The sequence below is a fragment of the Schistocerca piceifrons genome, chromosome 1 (assembly GCF_021461385.2).
Source record: "Schistocerca piceifrons isolate TAMUIC-IGC-003096 chromosome 1, iqSchPice1.1, whole genome shotgun sequence".
Classification (NCBI taxonomy): Eukaryota; Metazoa; Arthropoda; class Insecta; order Orthoptera; family Acrididae; genus Schistocerca; species Schistocerca piceifrons.
Window position 1 is genome coordinate 801,253,575 of NC_060138.1, and position 22,490 is coordinate 801,276,064.

The following is a 22,490-nucleotide window of genomic DNA, read 5'->3' on the forward strand; positions in this document are numbered from 1 at the left end:
TAAGGCTAAATCATGGTGGATGAGAGGAAAATATCAGATACGTTTTAGGAAAATGCGGTACGGCGTACACTAAGATTAAACGTAACTTCGGAGAAAGAAAATGTAAAGGCGCTAACCCACGTGGCGTCAATGGAAAAACCTCTAATAAATGCTGGTGAAATTGGAGGCAGATGACCTGAACGACGGAGATTAACTGTGACAGAAGAGAAGGACGAAGTTGATATGGGAGAAATAGATGATCTAATGATGATGTCTGACTTCGGCAGAACTCTGAATGATCTCAGCTCAAAGAAGGTTGCAGGAGCCGATGACGTAAGTTTGTAATTATTGAAATCTATGGAGATGTAGGACCTAGAAGGTTATTTCAGTTGGTGCCAAAATATATGAAGATGAGGACTTAACAGGAAATTTCCGGAAAAAGGAAGATCTGCAGCTGATAGGCACTTGGTGCAGGGAGTGGCAACTGACCCTTAACATAGACAAATGTAATGTATTGCGAATACATAGAAAGAAGGATCCTTTATTGTATGATTATATGATAGCGGAACAAACACTGGTAGCAGTTACTTCTGTAAAATATCTGGGAGTATGCGTGCGGAACGATTTGAAGTGGAATGATCATATAAAATTAATTGTTGGTAAGGCGGGTACCAGGTTGAGATTCATTGGGAGAGTGCTTAGAAAATGTAGTCCATCAACAAAGGAGGTGGCTTACAAAACACTCGTTCGACCTATACTTGAGTATTGCTCATCAGTGTGGGATCCGTACCAGATCGGTCTGACGGAGGAGATAGAGAAGATCCAAAGAAGAGCGGTGCGTTTCGTCACAGGGTTATTTGGTAACCGTGATAGCGTTACGGATATGTTTAATAAACTCAAGTGGCAGACTCTGCAAGAGAGGCGCTCTGCATCGCGGTGTAGCTTGCTCGCCAGGTTTCGAGAGGGTGCGCTTCTGGATGAGGTATCGAATATATTGTTTCCCCCTACTTATACCTCCCGAGGAGATCACGAATGTAAAATTAGAGAGATTAGAGCGCGCACGGAGGCTTTCAGACAGTCGTTCTTCCCGCGAACCATACGCGACTGGAACAGGAAAGGGAGGTAATGACAGTGGCACGTAAAGTGCCCTCCGGAGTGCCTTGCGGAGTATAAATGTAGATGTAGATGTAGATGTAGATCTTCAGATCGCTGTATGAGGCAGGTGCGGATGAACATGAAAGCTATCGGACCGCTTTGTTTAAAAAGCTATGCTTGGAAACAACTGCCGGCCGGGGTGGCCGAGCGGTTCTAGGCGCTACAGTCTGGAATCGCGCTACCGCTACGGTCGCAGGTTCGAATCCTGCCTCGGGCGTGGATGTGTGTGATGTCCTTATGTTTGTTAGGTTTCAGTAGTTCTAACTTCTATGGGACTGATGACCTCAGAAGTTAAAGTCCCATAGTGTTCAGAGCCATTTGAACCATTTGGAAACAACTGGCCAGAATAATATATAAAAGAACAGAAAGAATAATTGAAGACTTACTTGACGAAAATCAGTTTGGTTTCAGGAAGGGAAAAAATACTAGAGAAGCAATGCTGTTGCGTTTGGTAGTGGACAAGAGATTGAAGAAAAATTGTATACCTTGTTAATGATCATTATTCGACAGTGTTAGGTGAAATACACTGCACAACCACATTAATGTGACAACCTGTCACAAGCCTGATGCATCCTTGTGGTAATCCTTTGTGCCATCGAGGATGACGAAATCAAAGAGGAAATTCCACGAAACATTTCCCAGACCGTAACGTTCCCACCTCCGACCTGGGCCCTTCCGACGACTGTTGCAGGGTGTTTGCTTTCAGGAAATCCGCGCCGTACACGTCAATAGGCAACTGTTCCACGGGGCATAAAAAGCGATTCATCTGAAAATAGCACTTGCCGCCACTAAGCGGACGTCCAGTTGCGATAACTGCGTGCAAATTCTAGCCGTCATGTGGCGGTCGGTTGCTCAACAGTTGCAGGTCTATTCGCCAGTACACATGTCCACAGCCGTCGTTCGCCCCTGTCGTCTATGGCCCGTGGTGCACCACAGTTGCCTCGACACCGATGTCGCATGGCGTCATTTTGTAATGCACGGTGTACTTTAATTATGGCGACATGCGAGCAGTTTACATACTTAACAGGGGGAGTATTGTGTTGTCAGTAGAGGAGCAGGAAGAGGAAGAGGAGGAGGAGATTAGTGTTTAACGTCCCGTCGACAACGAGGTCATTAGATACGGAGCAGAAGCTCGGGTTAGGGAAGGATGGGGAAGGAAATCGGCCGTGCCCTTTCCAAGGAACTTAATCGTTGCGGAAGTGTTTCCAATGTTCATGCCCTTCTGGACGTCAGATAAACTCCGTTTCCGTACCTGGCGACTGTGAGTGGTTATTAAACGTTGACTTCGAACAAAATGGTTCAAATGGCTCTGAGCACTATGGGACTTAACTTCTGACGTCGCCGGCCGGAGTGGCCGAGCGGTTCTAGCCGCTACAGTCTGGAACCGCGCGACCGCTGCGGTCGCAGGTTCGAATTCTGCCTCGGGCATGGATGTGTGTGATATCCTTAGGTTAGTTAGGTTCAAGTATTTCTAAGTTCTAGGGGACTGATGACCTCAGAAGTTAAGTTCCATAGTGCTCAGAGTTATTTGAAACATTTGAACCTTCTGAGGTCGTCAGTCCTCTAGAACGTAGAACTACTTAAACCTAACTAAGGACATCACACACATCCATGCCCGAGGCATGATTCGAACCCGCGAGCGTAGAGGTCGCGCGGTTCCAGACTGTAGCGCCTATAACTGCTCGGTCACCTCGGTCAGCTGACTTCGGACGTATGCAGTGTTTACGTTAGTGATACTGAACCGTGTAACTGAGCGCAGTTACGGAGGCAGATGAATAAGCACTAATGGAGTGAGAAACGTGGAGGTTCAATGAAGCCGCGTTCGTGTTAGGAAAGGTATAAGGCAGTGCTGTAGGTTATCGCCTGTTTTGGGCAACTTCTACGTCCAAAAAGCAATGAAATAAGTGAAATAAAATTCCGAAAGGATAACGAACATGCAAGGAGAATGTATTTCAATGCTAAGCTCCACAGGCGACTTAGTCTTTCTGGAAATTTGTGGTAAGGTCTTACGGGACCAAACTGCGGAGGTCATCGGTCCCTAGGCTTACACACTATTTAATCTAACTTAAACTAACTTACGCTAAGGACAACACACACACCCATGCTCGAGGGAGGACTCGAATCTCCGATGGGGGGAGCCGCGCGAACAGTGGCAGGGCGCCCATAGACCGCTCGGCTACCCCGCGCGACTAGCCTTTCTGGCCAACGGTAAGAGAGACTTACTAGACCTGTTGAGAGGAATGGACGGCCTAGCTAGTACGGAACCAGTAAACCATCGATTCTTTAAAGAATCAATATCACATGCATAAAGTAGCTTCAAACGTCTCATTACTTTCCAAATAAGCTAATGTGCTAAATTTTTGACGTTAAGCATGTAAGCGAGAAAAGGTTTAGAAAAGGTTTGAAATTATCTGTAAAGTTTGTTAGAAATCGCTAAGTACTCTCATTATCGAATACTGGATGCATGTAGCCTTGGTAATTTGCCCTTCATTTTATGGAGAAGCTAGTTTTAATATCGTCATATCTCCTCGAACTTTGTGTCGTACGGTGATACAATGATGCAAGTACATTCAGTGGTATATGGGCGTATCCCCTTCAAAATGTGTTGCGAACAGAGTTAAGGGTAGAGAGGAAATAAATTAAAACATAATGAGTGACGCTGAAGTTTTACTGCATGTACTGCGAAAATTTGGTAAGCGACGATTTTTTTTTCATCATTGTTTCTTTTGGGATGTAGAGTGCTATTAGCGAGGAAAAGTTTCTTAAATATTTGAAATGATGTGTAAAGCTTGTTCAAAGTCACTAAGTGCTCTAATTCTCAAACAGCGTATGAATACAATCTGGATAATTTGCACGCCGTAACTTAGCGCTGATTCAAGATCAATACACAGTTTCCGACAGCAATACTTGTCTTATTGTGTTAAACCTTTAACTTAAGATTATACCACTTAATGGTTAAATTACAGTAGAATTTTAAATTATTAAATTTGATCCACAATTACATGGAATATTAAAAATTTGTTGCCCTTGAAGCCATGAGATTGTCTGTCTGCATCTAGGACAGTGAACCATGAACCGTGAGCTGGAATAGCCGATTAATAATATAATAATGGATAAACAAAACAGGGACGTATAAACTGGAAATGGAACAGAATTTAAAGAAGTGAAGGAATTCTCTTATCTAGGAAGTAGAAATGCGCAGCATTTCCGAAGAAACGAAGTTATCAGAATAAGACCGCACAGGTAAAAAAGCCGTTCTTCTACAAACGTCTTACATATCAGATATTGATACTAACCTGAGGAAGTAGACCCTGAAAGTGTACATTTCGAGTACAGCGTTGTTTAGAAGTGCAAAATGGACGATACGAAGTCTGCAGGAAAAAAAACAGAAAGTATTTGAAATTTTGTGCTATCGAAGAATGCTGAAAATTTAGTATACCGATGAAGTATGAAATAAATAAGTACTAAAAAATACGTGAGGAAAGGAGTCTCTGGAACAGACTTATCAAGAAAATGAGACAAGTTTAAGAGAAATATGGTGGGTCACCTGTCGCTGGAAGAAAGAGTAAACAAAGGACATGACATGCTAAACAGAGTACACAAGACTTTGGATATGGTAAAAGTATCACATAAAGAACGCCACTTTTCAGTGTTCAGTAACATATATATTTATTGATAAAATCCAGTAATATGTACATTACTGCAGTGTGTTCTACCTGTGATTATGTATGGAATTCATTACCTGACAAATAAAGTGAAGCACCGATGACGAGGGGATGGAACAAAATAAAACATTACGGGTAGAGAGGGTATGTGATGCTATTACAGAGATTACAGAATGGAGTCAACTTTATAAAGAATCTGGCAGTATGAGCCCACTTATCAGTATGACGGTTGCATCCTCTCTGGCCTGGATGTATGCACTGTTTCGGTGGGGAACGGTGCCGTAAAGGCGTTATATCCTCTCCTTAGGCAAATAAGCCTGCAAACGTTGTAGCTGGTCCTTGATATCCTGGGTATTGACACTGGGACAGATTTGACGCCAGCACTGGTCCCACACACGTTCTATGGGGCGCAGACATGGGGATCTTTCTGGTCACAGAAGAACCTCAACATCAAACAGACAGTTCATAGAAATACGTGTCCGGTATAGAGGAGCATTGACCTATAGAGAAATTCTACCAAGATACTGTAGCATCAGAGGTAACACAAGAGGACTCAGAATGTTCATTATGTACCGCTGTGTCGTCAAACTTCCTTCATTCACTGCCAGCCATGACCAGAAGTCACACCCACGGTTCCCCACACCATGACGCCAGGAGTGACACAAATGTGCCTCTTCAGTCATTGGAAGAATTGGACCTTTCCTTAGGTCACCACCATATTCGCCGACGATGATCATCCGGGATAATGCAGGACAGTGATTCACTGCTGAACGCATTGCGCCGCTATTCATCAGCAGGCAATGCTTTCCAGTCACGGTACCACCCCAAACACAGCCGTTTGTGTTGCGGTGTGTGACGACAGCCTACTCAAGGGACGATAATTTCCTAGCCCGGCTGCTCCTAGTCTCCGACTAACGATGCGAAATGACACAAAATGTTGCAGGGAGTCCATTACTTAAATGGCAGGCCCAGAAGTGACTGGATCACGATGTCCTTGGTGCTCAATACGGCGATACTCCCTGTTGGTGGTCAGACTTGGTTGACAGGAACGTTGACAAGGCGGTTCTAGGCGCTTCAGTCCGGAACCACGCGGCTGCTACGGTTGCAGGTTAGAATCATGCCTCGGGCATGGATGTGTATGATGTCCTTAGCTTAGTTAGGTTTAAGTAGTTCTCAGTCTAGGGGACTGATGACCTCAGATGTTAAGTCCCATAGTGCTTATAACCATATGACCCATTTGAGAATTGACAACAAGTACTCCTGCCCTTACATTCCCATGCAGTCCACCAGCGGACCACTGTCATATCACATATAGATCCCTCAATGAGGCCCCTTTCAAACTGTCAGGTGCTGATAACGCTGTCTCACAAGCATATGCAGCATCTTCATATACTTCATAGTCGTTGCTCAACATCTGACGCTGACAAGAACAACACTAATGCACTCTGATGGCCTTTCTACTTGTCACAGAGTGTTGCAACTCTAATCATTCACACACACACCAATGAGGTGTACATGTAAAAAGTTACATTGACATACCACTATGGTTTCTGGGTGCTTCACATTCTTTTGTCAGACAGTGTATTATGTTACTAAAACGTCCTCCATGACTCTGCAGGCACACTCTGGTTCTTTCGATGACATTTTACGTATGTTTTCCACTTCCTTGCGCCTCTAGTTCGGAAACTACGAGCAGAAGCTCGTCATTGTGCTCTGGAAGTGATCGTGGTTTCTTGGCATACACACGAAATATCAGTTACCCCAACAGAAAGAAATCACAAGAGCTGGCTGCCTAGTCATCGTCACCGTTACGAGAAATCACCCGGTCGTGGACCTTCTCTCGTGACGAGTCTGTTGCTGCAATCGATGTGTGACAGGTTGTACAATTTTGTCGAAACCAAACTTCTTCAGCATTCATACGATTCGGTTCAGATAATAAAAGCTCTCTTAACACCTTGCGATGACATTCGCCGTCCACTGTTAATTCCGCCCCCAACCCAAATGCCACTCCAGATAATCTTCGTTGTGAATGTAGCGGCTTTATTCATAATTACTCGATAGTTATCTGTGCACCAGTTCCTCAAGTTTGCTTTTTCACGAAGCCATTCAACAGACATTGCACCTTATTTTCTTCATAAAACTGTTGTACGCGCCTTGCTTGGCAAGCATCCAATGGACAAATACTCGGCGCTTTTCGTGATCGTGTGGCTTCAGTTCTTCCGTCAGTTGGATTTTATAGGCCCAAAGGTGTCGAACTTCTTGCAGAATAGTTGCATGCTAGTTCTGGAAATATCCATCTATGAACGTCGATGCATAGATTTTAACGGACTTACAGCAACATTATCACTCACGGATACGATGTTTCCGACAGAACGACTAACAGGAAGTCGCCCCGAGGGTTTCACGTCCACAACCGAACCCGTTTTCTTAAATTTATCAGGTAGTCTCATCATAGTCGACTTATTTTGTTTATTATCTTGACCAAACATTCCGCGGAGTTTACAAACAGTGTCTGCGCACATTAACCATTTTTGTAATACGTATTTGTTATGACTGCAGGCTCTTCCGTCATGAAGCGCTCCATTATAAACCATAAAGAACATAATTTGAAACTGTACAACGTTCAGTGCTGCTAACTTACTTGAATAAAAATTCCGGGTATTCCAAAAATTGCGTTCATTGTGGAATGACCTTCAGTTATTATAGAGATGAAAATATTAGCACACAGTGAGAGTGTTCGTCTCTTGGACTCCCTCTATCAGTTTTACCCCCCACGCTTCCCTCCAATACTAAATTGGTGATCCCTTGATGCCTCAGAATGTTGCCTACCAACCGATTCTTTCTTCTGGCCAAGTTGAGCCACAAATTCCTCTTTTCACCAATTCTGTTCAGATCTCCTCATTAGTTACGTAATCTACCCCTCTAATTCTCTGCATTCTCCTGTAGCACCACATTTCGAAAGCTTCTATTCTCTTCTTGTCTACACTGTTTATCATCCATATTTCACCTCCACACATGGCTGCACTCCATACAAATACTTTCAGACAAGACTTCCTGACACTTAAATCAATACTCGATGTTAACGAATGTCTCTTCTTCAGAAACGTTTTCCTTGCTATAGCCAATCTACATTTTATATTTTCTCTACTTCCACCATCAACAGTTATTTTGCTCCTGATATAGCAAAATTCATTTACTACTTTAAGTATCTCGTTTCCTGATCTAATTCCCTCATGCATCACCTGATTTAATTCGACTTCATTTCATTATCCTCGTTTTGCTTTTGTTGATGTTCATCTTATATCCTCTTTGCAAGACACTGTCCATTACGATCAGCTTCTCTTCCAGATCCTTTGCTGTATCTGACAGAATTACAATGTCGTCGGCAAACCTCAAAGTTTTTATTTCTTCTCCATGGATTTTAATTCCAACTCCAATTTTTTTCTTTTTTTTCCTTTACTGCTTGCTCGTATACAGATTGAATAACATCGGAGTTAGGCTACAACCCTATTCCACTCCCTTCCCAACCACTGCTTCCCTTTCATGCACCTCGACTCTTATTACGGCCATCTGGTATCTGCAAAAATTGTAAATAGCCTTTCACTCCCAGTATTTTACACTTGCCACCTTCAGAATTTGAAAGAGAGTATTCCACCCAACATTGCCAAAAATTTCTCTAAATCCACAACTGCAAGAAACGTACGATTGCCTTTCCGTAACTTATCTTCTCAGATGTGTCCTAGTATTAGTATTGCCTCACGTGTTCCAACATTTATACGGAATCCAAACTGATCTTCCCCGAGGTCGGCTTCTACCAGCTTTACCATTCGTCTGTAAGGAATTTGTGTTAGTATTTTGCAACCATGACTTATTGAACTGACAGTTCGGTAATTTTCACACCTGTCAGCGCCTGCTTTCTTTGGAATTAGAATTACTATATTCTTCTTGAAGTCTTCCGGTATTTCATCTGTGTCATACATCTTGCTCACCAGCTGGAAGAGTTTTGTCATGGTAGGCTCTCCCGAGCCCAGTTTGCCCTTTAGGAATGCTATCCACTTCCGGAGCCTTGTTTCGAATTACGTCTTTCAGTGCTCTGTCAAATTATGCACACAATATCATATTTTCCATCTCATCTTCATCTACATCCTCTTCCATTTCAATAATATTGCCCTCAAGTAAGTCTCCCTTCTTTGCTTAGTAAGGGTTTTCCATCTGAGCTCTTGATATTCGTAAAGATGGTTGTCTTTTCTCCGAAGGTCTCTTTCATTTTCTTGTAGGCAGTATCTATCTTATCCCTAGTGATATATTCTTCTAAATCCTTACATTTGTCTTCTAGCCATCCTGCTTAGCCATTTTGCACTTACTGTCGATCTCATTGCTGATATGTTTGTATTCCTTTTCACCTGCTTGGTTTACTACATTTTTATATTTTATCCTTTCATCAATGAAATTCAATATCTTTTCTGTTATCGAAGGACTCCTCGTCTTTTTACTTACTTGATCCTCTGCTGCCTTCACTATTTCATCTCTCAAAGCTAACCATTCTTCTTCTACTGTCTTACCATTATATAATCTACATGAAACATTCCAGTGTCTCCTGGCCTCCTTCACGTATACAGCCTTCTTTCGTGATTCTTAAACCAAGTGTTAGCTATGATCAAGTTATGCTCTGTGCAAAATTCTACCAGGCGGTTTCCTCTTTCATTCCTCACCCCCGTCCGTATTCACCTACTACTTTTACTTCTCCTCCTTTTCCTACTATAGAATTCCAGTCCACCATGACCATTAAATTTTCGTCTACCTTAACTATTTGAATAATTTTTTTATCACATCATACATTTTTTCAATCTTTTCATCATATGTGGAGCTAGTTGGCATACAAACTTGTACTTCTGTTGTAGGCGTGGGCTTCGTGTCTATCTTGGCTACAATAATGTGTTCACGATGCTGTTCATAGTAGCTTATCCGCGTTCCTATTTTTTATTCGTTATTAAACCTACACATGCATTACCCCTGTTTGATTTTGTATTTATAACCCTGTATTCACCTGACCAGAAGTCTTGTTCCTTCTGCCACCGAACTTCACTAATTCCCGCAATATCTAATTTTAACCTATCCATTTCCCTTTTTAAACTTTATAACCTACCTGCCCGATTAAGGGGTCAGACATTCCACGCTCAGTGTTTTGTTCCTCCTGATAACGACGTCCTCTTGAGTAGTCCCCGCCCGGAGATCCGAATGGGGGACTATTTTATCTCCAGAGTATTTTACCCAAGAGGACTCCATCATCATTTAACCATACAGTAAACCTGCATGCCCTCGGGGAAAATTACGGTTGTAGTTTCCTCTTGCTTTCAACCGTCCGCAGTGCCAGCACAGCAAGGTCGGTTGGTTTGATGTTACAAGGCCAGATCAGTCAGTCATCCAGAGTGTTGTCCCTACAACTACTGAAAAGGCTTCTGCCCCTCTTCAGGAACCACACATTTGTCTGGCTTCTCAACTGATATCCCTCTGTTGTGGTTGAACCTAGGGTACTGCTATCTGTATCGCTGAGACACGCAAGCCTCCCCACCAACGGCAAGGTCCATGGTTGATGGGGGGGGGGAGACACAAAACAACAACAACAACGAGAAAATATGATGGAGGACAGTATCAAACAAGTCGAAAGTGGTGACTTAAAAAAAGGGCTACATTACGATAATTCGCGTAGCTGTCAGAGAGGGTCCCATTCCACAGAGACTATAGCTCTTATGACTAATGATGCTCTGCTGCTCTTTATATTCACGTGTCGAGGTGGAAGCACACTCGGACTGATAACTAGACAATCCCAGTACATGTCTTCTTCCGTCGTATACTGTTTATGCAAACCAAAGCCAAAGCTCTTCTGTTCGCATCAACTACAAATATTTACCTTCTTGATACTTCTCATGTCTCAACTGAGATTTTCCATCCGTGGCACCGTAGTTGCTGGAGAGAGCAAACGTATTTTGCTGCCTGCCAACTCCCGTTGACACAAACATACAGGGTGTTTCAAAAATGACCGGTATATTTGAAACGGCAATAAAAACTAAACGAGCAGCGATAGAAATACACCGTTTGTTGCAATATGCTTGGGACAACAGTACATTTTCAGGCGGACAAACTTTCGAAATTACAGTAGTTACAATTTTCAACAACAGATGGCGCTGCAAGTGATGTGAAAGATATAGAAGACAACGCAGTCTGTGGGTGCGCCATTCTGTACGTCGTCTTTCTGCTGTAAGCGTGTGCTGTTCACAACGTGCAAGTGTGCTGTAAACAACATGGTTTATTCCTTAGAACAGAGGATTTTTCTGGTGTTGGAATTCCACCGTCTAGAACACAGTGTTGTTGCAACAAGATGAAGTTTTCAACGGAGGTTTAATGTAACCAAAGGACCGAAAAGCGATACAATAAAGGATATGTTTGAACAATTTCAACGGACTGGGAACGTGACGGATGAACGTGCTGGAAAGGTAGGGCGACCGCGTACGGCAACCACAGAGGGCAATGCGCAGCTAGTGCAGCAGGTGATCCAACAGCGGCCTCGGGTTTCCGTTCGCCGTGTTGCAGCTGCGGTCCAAATGACGCCAACGTCCACGTATCGTCTCATGCGCCAGAGTTTACACCTCTATCCATACAAAATTCAAACGCGGCAACCCCTCAGCGCTGCTACCATTGCTGCACGAGAGACATTCGCTAACGATATAGTGCACAGGATTGATGATGGCGGTATGCATGTGGGCAGCATTTGGTTTACTGACGAAGCTTATTTTTACCTGGATGGCTTCGTCAATAAACAGAACTGGCGCATATGGGGAAGCGAAAAGCCCCATGTTGCAGTCCCATCGTCCCTGCATCCTCAAAAAGTACTGATCTGGGCCGCCATTTCTTCCAAAGGAATCATTGGCCCATTTTTCAGATCCGAAACGATTACTGCATCACGCTATCTGGACATTCTTCGTGAATTTGTGGCGGTACAAACTGCCTTAGACGACACTGCGAACACCTCGTGGTTTATGCAAGATGGTGCCCGGCTACATCGCACGGCCGACGTCTTTAATTTCCTGAATGAATATTTCGATGATCGTGTGATTGCTTTGGGCTATCCGAAACATACAGGAGGCGGCGTGGATTGGCCTCCCTATTCGCCAGACATGAACCCCTGTGACTTCTTTCTGTGGGGACACTTGAAAGACCAGGTGTACCGCCAGAATCCAGAAACAATTGAACAGCTGAAGCAGTACATCTCATCTGCATGTGAAGCCATTCCGCCAGACACGTTGTCAAAGGTTTCGGGTAATTTCATTCAGAGACTACACCATATTATTGCTACGCATGGTGGATATGTGGAAAATATCGTACTATAGAGTTTCCCAGACCGCAGCGCCATCTGTCGTTGAAAATTGTAACTACTGTAATTTCGAAAGTTTGTCTGCCTGAAAATGTACTGTTGTCCCAAGCATATTGCAACAAACGGTGTATTTCTATCGCTGCTCGTTTAGTTTTTATTGCCGTTTCAAATATACCGGTCATTTTTGAAACACCCTGTATGACAATGAAACCAGATTTGTGTTCATCGTTATTTAATACAGTGACTACCTTTGTTGTTCTTCTTCTTTTTTTCCATTTCTACTACGGGATCGGCATTGTCGTAACAAGGCTGGAGGCACCGTTAGTGGCAGTTGGTGGTCGGATACCCTAGCTGACACCATCCTCACCGCCTCCTCCCTCCACTCCCTTCCCCTCCTCTCCGGACAGAATCTGGTTAAATGTAAGAACAGCTTCTAAATGTTTGTGGAGCGTATACCGGAGACGCGTCACGGGAACCAGCCCGGTATATATGTAGCTAGATGTGGGAAACCTTCTAAAAACCATACCGAGGCTAGCCCGCTCACCAGCACTCTTAAGTAATCCGCGAGGCGTAGTCTACTCGGGGCAGGCACATCTCCTCGAACTGACCGTACATAGTAACATTAGGGGTCGGGTTGTTTGGGGGAGGAGATCAGACAGCAAGGTCATCGGTCTCATCGGACTGGGGAAGGACGGGGAAGGAAGTCGGCCGCGCCCTTTCAAAGGAAACATCCCGGCATTTACCTGGAGTGATTTAGGGAAATCACGGAAGACCTATATCAGGATGGCCGGACGCGGTACTGAACCGTCGTCCTCCCGAATGCGAGACCAGTGTACTAGCCACTGCGGCGCCTCGCTCAGTGTAACATTAGGTTACAGGTAGTTTCCGTCTTCAGAATGAGATTTTCACTCTGCAGCGGAGTGTGCGCTGATATGAAACTTCCTGGCAGATTAAAACTGTGTGCCCGACCGAGACTCGAACTCGGGACCTTTGCCTTTCGCGAGCAAGTGCTCTACCAACTGAGCTACCGAAGCACGACTCACGCCCGGTACTCACAGCTTTACTTCTGCCAGTACCTCGTCTCATATCAGCGCATACTCCGCTGCAGAGTGAAAATCTCATTCTGAAAACATCCCCCAGGCTGTGGCTAAGCCATGTCTCCGCAATAGCGTTTCTTTCAGGAGTGCTAGTTCTGCAAGGTTCGCAGGAGAGCTTCTGTAAAGTTTGGAAGGTAGGAGACGAGGTACTGGCAGAAGTAAAGCTGTGAGTACGGGGCGTGAGTCGTCCTTCGGTAGCTGAGTTGGTAGAGCACTTGCCCGCGAAAGGCAAAGGTCCCGAGTTCGAGTCTCGGTCGGGCACACAGTTATAATCTGCCAGGAAGTTTCAGTTTCTGTCTTGTTACAAAAATCTATGCCGGCTGATAGTCCCGCTCATTTGCTTTTTCTCTTTTTTAGGTTTCTGTGCCTCGGTAAAAACGGACCTCTTATAGGATCACTATGCTGCCCGGTCGTCTCTCTGCCTGTCTGTCCATCTGCTAAAAACGCTTTTTCTCAGAAAGAGGTGGACGTGTCAGGTTGGAATTTATGTGGCATACTAAGGTCTATGGTCCTTTCGTGCTGTGAAAAATTGCAGCTTCTAAGTCAATAGCATCAAAAGATACGGCCATTTCTATCATATATTCCGATAACTCACTCATCAAAATCTATAGGCTACTTCCTGTTGACCTAAAATGAGAATTTGGTATGAGGCAAGGTTTCGCAGTACAAACAAAGGAAAAAATCGGGAAATCGTGCAGTTGTAGTTATATGACACGAAAAAAAATGTCATTTGTTATCTGACCTTCTGCCTTTCCGTCCGTTTATGAAGCCCTCTTTTTCTCACGAATGGTGGACTTTTCGAAGTTGAAATTTATGTCACGCACCAAGGCCTACGTGACACTGGCGGTGTAAAATATCTAAGCTTGTAAGTAAAAGGTAATGGCCATTTCCGCCACATATTTTGATACTGATCAACTTGCACATCAAGACCCATAGAAGCAAGGTTTCACAGTACAACTAAAGAAAGAAATCCGAAAATTGTGAATTTGTAGTTACATCACACGAAAAAATATTTCTTTTGTCATCTGATTCCCGAGTTCAAACTTGAAATTAAAACATTCTCGAAAGTCTTGAAATCCCTGGGACCGGTATCTTGCGAGTATCAATGTCGATAACAGCTATAAATGGTTTCTGATTCTCGATTCCGGGAGTGGGTGAACTGTCTATAAACATAATTAAGCTCATACGGAACACAGTGCGCGGGTCCTCCTCGCTCCTCGCCAATTTTCATTTTCTCATGTAGTTTTCTTTTTATCACTCTTTCGTTGTCAATCTTACTTAATTCGCATGCTCTTGAAAGCAGACGACAGTGTGGAAAGCACCTTTCTAATACAGAGTGGGCCAAAAGTCAAGAAGAGATTATAACTGTGAATAACCTTTTTATTTATTCTTTTCTCTCTTCTTTTGTTCGAGGTTCTGTCTGAGGAAAGACGGGAAGTCTCTCACTATTGGTTTTAGCTTGTTAATTATCAATGTAAACTAATCATAAACAAAATTGTTATTCACAACTATAACTCCTCCGTGCCTTCTCTCCACCCTGCGTAAATCACACATCTATTGAATATGTAACTGAATATAAAGATTAATAATATTTGAAAAGTAATTTGGTGTCTTGAAAACTCTATCAATTTTCACGGCAGCTACTATTTCAGAATTTTCATTAGCTGTTTTCTATGTTCAATGAGACTGACATTTGAAATAAAGAGGATGCGATTTCAGAATCACAATCGCAGAAAACGCGCGCTGAGCGTCCCACGTGGAATCGAAGAAAGCCCCCTTCTACCACGGCATGTGACTCCGGTGGGCTACCACGTTTGGCTGCAGCCTATTCCTGAAAAGCGATACTTCCAAGGCCGAGTTGAGGTCAACATTTCATGTCTCACACCAACGAACACTGTGATTCTAAATGCTGGAGACAACTTGAGTATTTCAAAAGCGGATATATCAGTCATTGACCCAGCGGATAGTTTTGGAGAGTACAGGTAAGCTTCATTATTTATACAGTTGCATGAAATATCGTAAACTGACAAACATGTTTGCTGTATATTTGCCGAGTATAGCCGGCCAGAGTGGCCGAGCGGTTCTAGGCGCTTCAGTCTGGAACCGCGCGACCGCTACGGTCGCAGGTTCGAATCCTGCCTCGGGCAAGGCTGTGTGTGATGTCCTTAGGTTAGTTACGTTTAAGTAGTTCTAAGTTCTAGGGGACTGGTGACCTCAGATGTTAAGTCCCATAGTGCTCAGAGCTATTTGAACCATTTTGTCGAGTATAGGTGACACGACTTAAATTCTCAAACGTTCTTCTCTCTCTCCCTCTCTCTCTGTCTCTCTCTCCTATGTTTCGAAGGCACGACTTGCAACGCATGCGGACGTCCTTTCTAAAGTTACCTAACTGAAATCATTAGTCTCTGACAGTTGGCATAGCCCTATCCATTGCTTCTCTGAGCCTGCTCACTCTCTTGTCGGGACTTAGATTATCCTCTCCTTTTTCCTTCAGGTTAAACCGTTCCCTTACAAGTGACAAGTGAGCCTTCTGGATACATTAAACTCGATTAATGAATCGTGTCCACTAGGCCTAGTCCCCTAGTAATAACGTAATCGGTACGCTACAACACAGAAATCACACTGGTATCCATAGTCGCGACATGTTTTCTTCTGGCTGCCATCATGACTGCACTCTTCGTACGGTGTCAGTATTCTCTTCTGTCATCCTTTTACTGAAAAGCATAATGACGGGAGTAGAATGACTTATGCAGTCAACCGCCTAGGAAGTAGGGAGCGTTTTGCCAGTAACTGCCGCAGTGTTGAGACCACTATCACTGAGATGACACCACACGCTCGAAAGTCCCTTTCAGAGTACCAGCCAAACTCCGTAATGAACGCACGCTGCTCCTGACAGCCAGACCGCACTGGCCGCAGACGTTGTAGGCGAACCGCCGCTGTGCACTGTGATAATATCAACGACAATGCTTCTGGTAATATGCTAGCAAACACAAATAGTCCCCAGAGTCCTACAAAAGTGCAACTTCATTAGATGTCTTTAACAGCAGAGCAAAACCGACCTAGGCAAAGTGCCCAGGAAACCATTACAACGGACAGTGTCATACTACGAGCGTTGCCCAGAAAGTAATGCACCACATTTTTTTCTTCAACAATTCTTTATTGAACATAATGAGAATTACCCACATGAAAGCATGGTGTTTTATCTACACATCCTAATCTCCATCCCGTTCTATGGCCTTCCTCCAGCGCAAAACAAGGGCGTGTATGCCGTGTCGGTACAATCCTTGTCGTGGAAGCGGAGCCATTGCTTCACTGTGTGAATCACCTCCTCATCGTCCTCAAAATGTCTTCCACGAATGGCATCCTTTAATGAATGACAATATCAGCTCGGTGCAACATGTCAGGTGCGACAGCCGTGGATGGTCTCCCCGACCGCTGTAAATCGTGGAGCTCTGCCGAACCACCATCTGATGACCTCACCCTCTGTGCCCACCGGCTAACTATACTTCTGTCGATAGCAGATGCTCCATAGAGTTTGCACAAGCATTTATGAACTTTGCCCACAGTTTCTTTCTCTGCAGTGAGAAATTCAATGACAGCACGTTGCTTGTGACGTACATCACCTACAGACGCCATTTTGAAACTGTCCTGCAGCAACGCTATCTCTCGGAAGTGATGGAAACTTGGCGCGCTAAATCAGGAGACTTCAAATAATACATACGTAACGTTTCGCATTCGTAGCATTGTTTTCGAATGAGAAAAAAAAAATGCGGTGGATTACTTTCTAGGCAACCCTCGTATTATACAGGGTGTATCAGTTGGGGATGGCCAGTATTCAGGTATATGTCCAGTAAACATAGGCTCCAAAATGCACTTGTTCAGTAGAAGAGATGTGTTTCACAGTAGCGAAGATGGACAAGTTCTCATAGCTCTTAAGGCATGTGCTTTAGAGCCCATGTTTAGTGGACATTTCTTTCTTGTATTAGCCCATGCTACCACTTCGCAAAAGATGGAAGCAAAGAGAGTAGAATAGATTAATATATGTCTGACATTGGGCCAACTGTTGTAGGCGATCTAAATTGTTATACCATTCTTAAAAAATAAGTTTCGCCGAGATTGCATGTAAATCGTTGTATTGATTACCGGTTTCGATAGATCTGTGCTGCCAGCATCGGATCTTGTAACATATTGATTGAAGTTCATGTTCTTTACAAGGTTGCAAGCCACATAGTGATGTTGCATCATTTTACAATAAGCCAGCAAGGAACATGAGCATGCCAAACATATAATAACACAAATATAAAACATAAATCATAGTGTGCTATGTTCTAGTGCTATCGTTCATTAAATGGCGATCATTACTGTGTCAGGTGAACGAGTGCGCTAGGACATTAGCACAACATGATTTGTGTTTATATTACTGGTATATTATATTTGACATGGTGATGTTCCTTGCTGCCATTTATTGTAAAATGACGCAACATCACTATGCGGCTTGCAAGCTTGTACAGATCATGAACTTCAGCTAGTATGTTACAACATCCAATGATGACAGCACAGATCTTTCGAAACCGATAATCATTTGAAATATTTAAAAGCAATCTCGGCGAAACCGATTTTTTTACGAATAATAAAGAGGAGACTCGTTCACAGTATCGAAGATGAAGATGTGTTGATAGCTCTTAAGGTATTCGTTTTAGAGCCCTTCGTTACTACTCTTTTTTACTTCGAACGAGGTTCCTGTCATATCCATCAATATCGACCATTCCAACTGAGACACCCCGTATATTAATTTTGCGCCAGGAGTAATAATGATGACGACTTTCCCTAGACAGAGAGTAACGTGAATTAAAGCTTTGCCACTAAAAATCGAAACGGTATAAAACTTGTGTTTATACAGTTCCCCAGTGTTGCTTTGCCTGCTTCATTATTTTATCAATGGCAGCACCTCAAATCACATATAAATTATTAATAACCGAAGATTAGGATTCAATCACTGGTACGACATAGAAGTCATTAGAAAACAGAATTAATCATAAAAGTGAGAAACGGAAAAACAGCACGAAATTACCTATCGATGTGAGCAAGTATTACTCGTAGCAAATTTATCACACTTCTTTCACTGTACTACTACAAGTTCTTTAATTTACAGTTTGTGGCCAATTCACGCATGCTTCAAACATTGTTGCATGAATTGGCGAATATTATTTCTTTTTAAGAAAGGTTCTGTTGTTGGCTCTTCTCTGATTGACTTGATACATGGAGTAAGAACACACTTTATTCAACAGGCCAATAAAAAGAGTGTCCGTCGTGGAGGTACGACGAGGGTCACCTAAGGAATGGTGTGAAGTAAAACTGTCTGATGTCTTGCAGCAAGGACAGCTCTATCAGCTGACATTGGAGTTTGCGAGTGACCTTAGGAATGGGAGCTGTCAAGAGGCCATGTACTTCGACAGCTATTCTGACGAGTGCTCCGATGAAGAGTACGTTTTAGGTCTTAATGTAAATTAAATATATTTTTTTATACGGACTGCTTATGATACTTACATTCAGAGATACTATAATAGCCACGTATCTCCAAACCTAAAACTTGTCTGCTATATAAACGTTTCAGGCAACATGCCACTGATTATTTAAAGGTCTAAATGCATTACTGATTCTTTACGTATCCTACTTACCGCGTGTACGTGCTCGTACTCGCCCGCACATACACATACACTCACTCACACACACACACACACACACATACACACACATACACATACACATACAGCTTGTGACGTCCCACTGGATACAGAGCCACCGTATACGTCCAACACTTTAGTAACGACATCAATTAACCGGTGTAAATGTAAGGAATCCAAATAATAAGCATTAGTCATTGTCATAGCACTAATGATGCCTACTTTACGATGGTCACAAGCTATTATTAATTTATATTAACGAATATTACAGGGCGGACGTGAACACTACCGACAAGCGTGGAGATTTTACTGAGAGGTATGTATATTAGTATGTAAAACCGTACCTTACTGATTGTCTTTCATCATGTATAGTGCACAGGGAAGTCTGTTTTTTTGTAGGTTGCATCATTTACGCTGCAGCGGTGTGATCTCTAATGTGGAACTTCCTGACAAAACTGTTACTGTTTTCACAAAAATTTCATTCCTGATTTATAAATTATTTTCTTGCTAAATACGCTATAAAGAATATGGTTAAAATGTACGCATTTATTTGTTACAGTAGAGTGCACTAGTAAGGAAACATCGCTATTAAAACCACGACGAGATTCCTTTGCACTTACTGGGAGTAATTTGAAATGCTTCGTTGTAAAGGAGTACTAATAGTTTTCGAGGTTAATTTCTGTTCATTTACCCGTTATTTATTTATTGTTTTATTTATGTTTTTGTGTTTTTTATCCTATCAATATTACCGCGATTAGCCCCTTTCTTACGCCAACACAAGCACTCTTCATGTTACACATTACATGTAGATGTCAAATGTCAAAGATCTATAGAGCTGAATTGGATCGTATGTACTTTATCGCATTTTGGAAAAAAAACAGAGAAATACTCCGACTAGCATGTTAACGTGCTTTTGTTAACTTTCTGCCCGGATGCCAGCCATCACGAACGAGCGCTAAAAGAAAACAACGACAGAGTGTAAGTCGTATTTCAGTTATCTCCCTAGGTATTATCCATACATTCCTGCCTCGTCATCTGTAAAAAAACAAAATTATTAATGCAAGGTGTAGCGCAAAACGAAATGTTTATGTAAAATGTCACAATCATTTTGCTGAACTTTTCGATCTCAAACAGCTATCGGAACCGCTTCTGCATGAATGTGAAGTGCCTCGAAAGTCGTAATGTGCTAGAGCCCAGTAGCCGCCGTGCCCCTCCCCCCTCTCCACCCCTCAGTAGCGTAGCTCTTCAGAGGCTTTTGAGGCTTGTTGTTGTTGTTGTGGTCTTCAGTCCTGAGACTGGTTTGATGCAGCTCTCCATGCTACTCTATCCTGTGCAAGCTTTTTCATCTCCCAGTACCTACTGCAACCTACATCCTTCTGAATCTGCTTAGTGTATTCATCTCTTGGTCTCCCTCTACGATTTTTACACTCCACGCTGCCCTCCAATACTAAATTGGTGATCCCTTGATGCCTCAGAACATGTCCTACCAACCGATCCCTTCTTCTGGTCAAGTTGTGCCACAAACTTCTCTTCTCCCCAATCCTATTCAATACTTCCTCATTAGTTATGTGATCTACCCATCTAATCTTCAGCATTCTTCTGTAGCACCACATTTCGAAAGCTTCTATTCTCTTCTTGTCCAAACTATTTATCGTCCATGTTTCACTTCCATACATGGCTACACTCCATACGAATACTTTCAGAAATGACTTCCTGACACTTAAATCTATACTGGATGTTAACAAATTTCTCTTCTTCAGAAACGCTTTCCTTGCCATTGCCAGCCTACATTTTATATCCTCTCTACTTCGACCATCATCAGTTATTTTGCTCCCCAAATAGCAAAACTCCTTTACTACTTTAAGTGCCTCATTTCCTAATCTAATTCCCTCAGCATCACCCGACTTAATTAGACTACATTCCATTATCCTTGTTTTGCTTTTGTTGATGTTCATCTTATATCCTCCTTTCAAGACACTGTCCATTCCATTCAACTGCTCTTCCAAGTCCTTTGCTGTCTCTGACAGAATTACAATGTCATCGGCGAACCTCAAAGTTTTTATTTCTTCTCCATGAATTTTAATACCTACTCCGAATTTTTCTTTTGTTTCCTTTACTGCTTGCTCAATATACAGATTGAACAACATCGGGGAGAGGCTACAACCCTGTCTCACTCCCTTCCCAACCACTGCTTCCCTTTCATGTCCCTCGACTCTTATAACTGCCATCTGGTTTCTGTACAAATTGTAAATAGCCTTTCGCTCCCTGTATTTTACCCCTGCCACCTTTAGAATTTGAAAGAGAGTATTCCAGTCAACATTGTCAAAAGCTTTCTCTAATTCTACAAATGCTAGAAACGTAGGTTTGCCTTTCCTTAATCTTTCTTCTAAGATAAGTCGTAAGGTCAGTATTGCCTCACGTGTTCCAGTGTTTCTACGGAATCCAAACTGATCTTCCTCGAGGTTGGCTTCTACTAGTTTTTCCATTCGTCTGTAAAGAATTCGTGTTAGTGTTTTGCAGCTGTGACTTATTAAGCTGATAGTTCGGTAATTTTCACATCTGTCAACACCTGCTTTCTTTGGGATTGGAATTATTATATTCTTCTTGAAGTCTGAGGGTATTTCGCCTGTTTCATACATCTTGCTCACCAGATGGTAGAGTTTTGTCAGGACTGGCTCTCCCACGGCCGTCAGTAGTTCCAATGGAATATTGTCTACTCCGGGGGCCTTGTTTCGACTCAGGTCTTTCAGTGCTCTGTCAAACTCTTCACGCAGTATCATATCTCCCATTTCATCTTCATCTACATCCTCTTCCATTTCCATAACATTGTCCTCAAGTACATCGCCCTTGTATAGACCCTCTATATACTCCTTCCACCTTTCTGCTTTCCCTTCTTTGCTTAGAACTGGGTTTCCATCTGAGGTCTTGATATTCATACAAGTCGTTCTCTTATCTCCAAAGGTCTCTTTAATTTTCCTGTAGGCGGTATCTATCTTACCCCTAGTGAGATAGGCCTCCACATCCTTACATTTGTCCTCTAGCCATCCCTGCTTAGCCATTTTGCACTTCCTGTCGATCTCATTTTTGAGACGTTTGTATTCCTTTTTGCCTGTTTCACTTACTGCATTTTTATATTTTCTCCTTTCATCAATTAAATTCAATATTTCTTCTGTTATCCAAGGATTTCTACTAGCCCTCGTCTTTTTACCTACTTGATCCTCTGCTGCCTTCACTACTTCATCCCTCAAAGCTACCCATTCTTCTTCTACTGTATTTATTTCCCCCATTCCTGTCAATTGTTCCCTTATGCTCTCCCTGAATCTCTGTACAACCTCTGGTTCTTTTAGTTTGTCCAGGTCCCATCTCCTTAAATTCCCACCTTTTTGCAGTTTCTTCAGTTTTAATCTACAGGTCATAACCAATAGATTGTGGTCAGAGTCCACATCTGCCCCTGGAAATGTCTTACAATTTAAAACCTGGTTCCTAAATCTCTGTCTTACCATTATATAATCTATCTGATACCTTTTAGTATCGCCAG

The 22,490-nt window shown here is 42.8% G+C and overlaps 1 protein-coding gene across 1 annotated transcript in view; it reads left to right on the forward strand.

Annotated features, from left to right (window-relative positions):
- Positions 1–22,490, forward strand: part of LOC124713815 (leucyl-cystinyl aminopeptidase-like) — a 289,726-nt gene that overhangs the window by 16,447 nt on the left and 250,789 nt on the right. The window contains exons 3-5 of the mRNA XM_047242975.1: positions 14,988–15,250; positions 18,557–18,751; positions 19,224–19,268. Coding sequence (XP_047098931.1) covers positions 14,988–15,250; positions 18,557–18,751; positions 19,224–19,268 — 503 coding nt within the window. The remainder of the gene's footprint in view (positions 1–14,987; positions 15,251–18,556; positions 18,752–19,223; positions 19,269–22,490) is intronic.